Source organism: Episyrphus balteatus, chromosome 2 (genome assembly GCF_945859705.1).
Source record: "Episyrphus balteatus chromosome 2, idEpiBalt1.1, whole genome shotgun sequence".
NCBI classification, from domain to species: Eukaryota; Metazoa; Arthropoda; class Insecta; order Diptera; family Syrphidae; genus Episyrphus; species Episyrphus balteatus.
The window spans coordinates 42,174,532-42,181,772 of NC_079135.1; the positions used below are offsets into that span (position 1 = coordinate 42,174,532).

The 7,241-nt window shown below is 27.4% G+C and overlaps 1 protein-coding gene across 1 annotated transcript; it reads left to right on the plus strand.

Moving 5' to 3' along the window:
- Positions 1 to 444: 444 nt before the first annotated feature.
- LOC129910985 (uncharacterized) lies at positions 445 to 1,172 on the plus strand. The gene is made up of 3 exons (XM_055988606.1): positions 445 to 594; positions 668 to 934; positions 1,013 to 1,172. The coding sequence occupies exons 1-3, from the start codon at positions 561 to 563 to the stop codon at positions 1,054 to 1,056; spliced, it is 345 nt and encodes a 114-aa protein (XP_055844581.1). The 5' UTR covers positions 445 to 560; the 3' UTR covers positions 1,057 to 1,172.
- The last annotated feature ends 6,069 nt before the right edge of the window (positions 1,173 to 7,241 follow it).

Sequence of the window (7,241 nt, forward strand, 5' to 3'; positions counted from 1 at the left end):
CAACTTTTTAGACACTAAATAGTATTTTGGCCCAAATACGGATCATAACATTAATAATAAATTTAAAAAATGACTAAAATACAGAACTTATAAACAAACGAGTATGCATCATTTCCTTGCACCTTGCTAAAATCAAGGAGCTATTAAAAAGTTTAACAGCCCTATTTTTTTTACGATGCCAATACTTTTCTTTAAGATTCTTGCGCTTCAATGGTGCATATAATTTTTAGAGCGAAGTATCTTCCAAGTAAAGCTTTTCACTCTCCCAGACAAGTTTATAAATTCATTCGAAATCACTAAATTGAAAATCTTTATCACTTAACACCGGAAGGTTACAACTATAGCTTTAGATGACCAAATGACCATTGATTTTAGAGAGTAGGTAAGTAAATACACCGCTGCCAGAGTGTATATAGATAGAGATGTTCTCTTCACAGCCGAAATGTGTTTCTGATGAGAATATAAAATAAAAAGATACCTTACTCAAACTTGTGAGTCTAATCATAGGCTTCGTGGTAGAAAGACGTTTAAGTTCCTACACTGAGATTACTTTCCTGAACATGGCTTATCAACTACAAATAGTTCTTTTCTGTGGTAAGATTGATTTATAAATTAATATTTTTAATTTTTGTTTTGTGTTTCAATAAAAAAAAAAATTCATTTTTAGCTTCCCTCCTTGTGGTAACTGTTATTGCACGTCCTCAAGTCTGGAATATTGGTTTTAATCCAAGGCAAACTTCTGCCCCAACACAAGCTCCAACTGTTCCTAACACTTCCACTACAGCCCCAGTCCAGGCCACAACTCCTTCGAAAGCATTCTATAACTGTGTTTCAAGGTGTCCATCGACTTCGGAGTACAATCCTATTTGTGGAAGTGATTCAGTAAATTATCACAATTTGGGAAGATTGAATTGTGCAGCTATGTGCGGAACAGGTAAGATCATTTTTCAAGATCAAGTAAAATATCATTTTAATTTGATTTCTTTTTTTTTTTTTTTTGTTGTGTTTTTAGCTGTGACAATGGTACGACAAGGGACATGTTTGCCTTTGGGCTAGAAATCTATATCAAAAAATTCTTAGAAGTCATTTAATTTAAATTAAGATAATTCAACACGCGCTTATTATAAAAACAAACGAAACAATAAAACTAGTTTTCTATTTTTATTAAGTAACAGAGTTGTTTGCTTTTCATATATGAATGTCGAAAAACCCCGCCAAGAGAGTTTCGAAAGATTAAATTCAGGTTTAAATTCTTAAAAATTTTTGCTTGATTTGTTATCAGCTAATTAAAATGTGTACATTCATTGCGATAGTCTAATTATTTGCTATTTTTGGGAAAAAAAAAGAAACTTGAGGTTTTTTTTTCTGAAGCGATATGACTATGGGAAAAACCTTCGATTAATCTCTTTTATGAAATTCAGAGGAGATACAGGGTTTTAGATTTTGCACATCACTAGTTAGAAGGAATAGAAAGATAGGAAAGAATTTTTGTTTGTACAGTTTTTTGAGAATAAGATTATTATTATGCCGGTTGGGGTCAAGTTTCAAGTTTCAAGGTTACTTCTTCAGCGAGATAAACAGGATTACAAGTGCTAAAATGTCCTCTTATCTACTTTTTAATGGCCGATATCAGAAATGAGTTTTCTTCCAGTTTGATACTTCAAACCTATATTTGGAATGAAATATCAAGGTGCGGTAAAAATTATATATTCGGGATCCTATCTGCAGTAGAGCCTACTTGAACATCGAAACAACATAGTGGCTTGTTAAATCAGTTACTTATACCAAAAGTTATTTGTCCTCACTTTATAATCTAAAATTTATATAAAATTTAAGTCCTATAGGATAAAAATTGCAAAATGCAAATCCCAATAAATACAAAATCCAAAACATGTATCATTAAAATCTGTAAGTCCTTCCCCTAGTTAAATTATTTTGTCACCAATCAAAAAGTTTTTATTCATTTTTTTTTAATGTTTATTAATAAACAAAAATGTCACGCATACGCCACAGTGACCAACTTAAATACAAATTGAAATACAAATATATGTATACAAATCGCTGACTAAATAATGCAACCAATTGCATGAATGCACAACAGGTTAAAGTAGGTATTAGGGTGGGTATTAGGGTGTCCGTTATTTCCCAAAGTGATGTTTTGGGGGGTGACACCCCCCAGATCGAAAGTTTAGGGCCGAAATACGGGGAATTTAGCAAAAACAAATTTTTTGGGTGTCATTTACCCGTGCCTCTAAGGTCATACTTTCCCCATACAAATTTGTATGGGAAATTTTTAACTCATACATAAAGTTTTTTTTGCTCTCGAGTTAAATCATCTATTTTTAAAATGTTTCTTGATTCTGGTCGGAAAATAGTTCCTTTAAAAGATTACATTCAAAATTTCCCGTTAAAAAATTTTTTTTATATTTTATTTCGGTTTTTGAAATTATTAGCTGTTTTCGTAGTTTTTGCCTATCACATAATTTTAAATGCAGTTTTATTGGTTTTTAATTCTTTTCAAATATTGCATTCAAAAATTTGTGTATAAATCAAAAATTTTAATTTAAAAAAATTTTTTTTTTTTAATTTTTGCCGTTTTTATACGTTTAAATTTTACTTTAGTATTTAAAAATGCAGTACGCACACAACACGTGGCAAGTTGCATGTTTCATGTCGCAAGTTGCATGTGGCATGGGGCAAGTACCATGTGGCATGATTCATGGTGCAAGTGCATGTGGCATGTGGCAAGTAGCACGAGGCATGTGGCATTCAGTATGCAAAATATGGCAAGTTTTATGTGGTAAGTTGCGTGTGGCAATTCGCAAATGGCAAGTTGCATGTGGCAAGTTGCAGGTGGCAAGTTGCCACAAAAAACAAAAACGTAAACCCTCAGAAATAAAAATAAAAGAAAACAACATAGGCTAAAACTAAACTTTTATTGATATAAAGGCCATGAATCGTAGATAAAATTTAATTTTTTTGTTTCTCAAAAATTTAGCCCCGGAAATTGGTATGAACATTCTTAATTTCCAATTATAAGGATTTTTTCATGCATAACTATGTATGTTCAGGGAAGTCAGATTGTCTTGGGTTCAGGTACGGAGATGGCATCAAAAATTTTTCTAAGAATACCATAAGCTGAGATTGTAAAAAAATACGCTGTTTGATAATGTTAATAATATAATATAAAACAAAAATATGTAATAAAAATATCAAATGAAATTCATTTAATATACTGAGTGAGAAGTTGTTTTTTTATATTAACATTATTGTTTTGCATACACCGAAAAAAAAAAATTGATAATAACAGCTATCAAAATAACGTTTTTGAGTGACAAAAGTCGTCCAACAATTAAAATATCAATTTTGATATTTTATCATATCATTTTGACCTTTTTTTAATTTTAGGTGGATAGAGAAAAATTTCACTTTGACAATTAAAATATCATTTTGACATTGTTTTAAGTTTAAGTGAATAGTGAAAATATTACTTTGACAATTAAAATATCAATGTTGACTAGATTTTACGTTTTATTTTTATTTTATATTATATTTATTTCTTTCTTTTTCTTTTTTATTATTTTAAGTATTTTTTTTTCTTGTTTCAAAACATTACTGAAAGTGAATATTCTTTACAAAATAGTGGTGATATTATTTTTTCTATTATAGGTGATATAATTGTTTTGTTATTTTCTCCCAAACTATGTGAAGTAAAATCTTATTGCCGATCAAATTTTCTCAGTAAATCATACATTTTACTTCGAAAAAACACAAATAGTAGAGTAACTAAAGCAAATTATTAGGGAACCCGTCCGAACAGCTCTGATTTTGACGATTTTTTTTTTCAAACGTAGGTAATTAAAAATACTTTAAAGTCCATTAATTAAAAATTGCCGGTGTTGCCGTATTGTTTTTTAAAATTAAAATTAAATTTTTTATTAACAAAACCATTTTTTTGCTTAAATTTCATAAAACAAATGATAGCAAAAGATTCTCTACAGGTAATTTAAGGAAAATATATAAAAGGCAGTAAGGGACAATCTTCCATCGTTTAAGCGATAAATGCAATTTTCTAACATTCTGACCTCAAACACAAAAAAAATATTTTGAAAACAACGGCAACACCTACAATATTTTAAAATACATTTTTAAAAAGCCAGAAGCTCATTCTTATCTCTTAAATTTAAATCCACTAAATTTAATCAAGACTTTTTGAAAAAATGGTCCTCAAACTCAGAATAAAAAAAAAAATGTTATTAGAAAAATTTAAAATGACTTTTTTCCAAACTTTTTCTAATAAAATATGAATTTATTTAAAAAAAAATGTTTGGCCATAAATATTATCAGTTGAATTTCGAAGCAAAAAAGGTAAAATATATCACACTTTTGAAAAAAAAATGAAAAATTACTTCAATTTCAATGGTTTTTTTTATTAAAACTGAATTTTTGCATTGAAATAATTAATTTTCTCAAAGACTGTGGTAAATAGGAACTTTAAATTTTTGCTATTTAACTTTCAACAGTAAGGGTTATTAAATGAATAAAAAATAATTTTATGTTTAGATGTTGAACTTTAAAAAAAAAAATAAGTTACATTTTTTTTCAAAACTTTTATTAAAAAAAGTTCTTCGAAAATGAAATAGTTTTTAATTTTTTTCATAAACCGTAATACATATTGACATTTCCTTTAATAATTTGAAATCATAATAAATGCGGCCAAAAAAATTTGAAAATAAATGCATTTTATATTACGACCAAGTTTAAAAACGACATGTTAAAATTTTTTCAATAATTTTTTTTTTTCAAAAATCTGAGTTCAATTACCATTCTTTCAAAAGCCGTTCATTCAATTAACTTAATTTTAATTTTACATATATGACTAAGCTTCTAGCTTTTAAAAAATGTATATTTGAATATTGTAGGTGTTGCCGTTGTGTTCAAATATTTTTTTTTGTGTTTGAAGTCAATTAATAAGAAAATTGCATCTATCGCTTGAACTATGGAAGATTGTCCCTCACTCCTATTTATTTTTTTTCCTTGAATTTATTAGACAATCTTTTGGCATCAATTAATTTATGAAATTTGAGAAAAAATTTTGAAAAAAATTTGTTTTTGTTCACAAAAAACTTCAATTAAATTTAAAAAATCAAAACGGCAACACCGGCAATTTTTAAACTATAGACTTTAAAGTATTTTTAATTACCGACGTTTGAAAAAAAAGATCATCAAAATCTAAGCTCCCTAATATTGCCAATTTTTGAGCTTTAGTTACTCCACTAAAAGCGCCTTTAAATTAGTACACATTTAGAATTTTTTATTTAATATTTTTCAATAATTTGGAATGAGAAATTGATATGAAAAAATGATAATGAAATATCAAAAAAAAAAAATTCCAAAATGTGACATTTAAATATCATCCTGATAATAAAAATATTGTTTTAACATTTTAAATATCATAAAACAAATTTTATAGAGCATTTTTGGCTGATATTTAAAAAATGTTAATTTGATATTTAAAAAATGTTAAATTGATATTGGTTTTTTTTCGGTGTAGTTGCATAGATGGATACAAAAGGTTGCCAGTTACTTTTATAGTCTTTATTTCAAATACTGCAGGTACACAAGAAAAAAATATAGTTAAATTCGGGATAACTATTTTAAATAGTTAAAAATTGTTATTCGATACTATTTTAATAGTCAATTGAAGAATTAATACTTCTTAATACCTACTTAAGAATATTCTTCAAATTAATTATTAAATAATTAACTATTAAAATAGTTATTTTGCTAAAATTTACTATTTATTAGATAATTTGGAGAATACTTCAATTACCTAACTAATAAAATATTTACAAATAACCAATTTTTACTATTTATAATAATGTTTATCCCGATACTTACTTTTTTACTTGCGATATAGGTACTATATATCAAGTTATGCATTCGTACAAAAAAAAAAAAGTTGAGATAACATTTTTCCATGACATTACGATGGTAGACAATGCCAAAAAAGTGGGTCCCGGAAGTCCGTCTGTCTGTCTGTCTGTCAGTCTGTCTGTCTGTCTGTCAGTCTGTCTGTCAGTCTGTCTGTCAGTCTGTCTGTCTGTCTGTATAAGGACCTACAGCCTAAACGGATGGACCGATTAATGTCAAACTTGGTATGTAGCGTTATTTGGCGACTCTCTAGAGGGGTTTTTGGAATTAATTTTTTTGGACCAAAAATAACGGTACTTGTCATATACCGATTTTAGTAAAATTGAAATATCTCGAAAACGGCTCCAACGATTTTGTTTAAAAAATTCAAACGTTAGTTTTAAGCTAAGGTCTACCTTTTAATGAAAAATTTTTTTTTGGAAAATCATTATTAACGGTACCTGCCATAGAACCGTTTTTTCAAATCGGATTATCTCCAAAACCGCTTATTTGATTTCAACGAAACTTTTTGTGAAGAAGCATTTATATAATTTAAATATAAGCCAAAAATAAAATTTTGAAAAAAATAATTTTTGGATTTTTAAAAAAATTTTGAAAATTTTTTTTTGAAAAATCAAATTTTCGAAAACGGGACATTGAATTTTTTTGAAATTTTGTTTTTAGATGCTGATTAAAGATTTCTACAAAATGGCATACCAATTTTATTTTAGAACTTTTTTTCTAAAAAATTATTTATAAAAAATTAGTTTTTTAAAAAACGGCTCTAACGATTTTGAAAATTTTTTTTCTAAAAATGCATGTTAATATATCAATCAAAACTGCATACTTGTTTTGGAGGGCAATTTGATTTCAGATTTTATTTAATTTTTTTAAAAATCGAATTTTTTTTTTCCAAATTTCTATATAAAAAGTCTTAAAAATTTAAGCAACTTTAACTCTAAGAGCAAGTTCGTGCGACCCAGTCGTGCAATTTATTTTTCTCTGAGTGTGCTTGCTTCCTCAGAATTGTAAAGTTCAATATCCAATAAAACAAAACTACACATTAAAAAATTAATAAAAATGATTTTTTGTACTCTGCGACTCCGTACTCTATAAAATAAACATAATATACCTTTATATTTTTGTTATAATAATTAACAAGTTGAACTTAGATCAAATCTGCATCAAAAAGTTCTTTCTTTGACCTCGTAACAATCGATGACGTCTACTTACGACTTATTACTTGTTACCTTTCCCGCTTCATCTTAATGCAAAAAAAATGAATTAACTTTATCAACATTGATTAAGAGAGAACAAAAAAAGCTTTT

What these genes read in the sequence shown, in the direction of transcription:
- LOC129910985 (XM_055988606.1), top strand. Translation starts at nt 561, where the DNA reads ATGGCTTATCAACTACAAATAGTTCTTTTCTGTG. An exon ending in ACAAATAGTTCTTTTCTGTG is followed by an intron (nt 595 to 667) that starts GTAAGATTGATT and finishes ATTCATTTTTAG; the next exon opens with CTTCCCTCCTTGTGGTAACT. An exon ending in TGCAGCTATGTGCGGAACAG is followed by an intron (nt 935 to 1,012) that starts GTAAGATCATTT and finishes TTGTGTTTTTAG; the next exon opens with CTGTGACAATGGTACGACAA.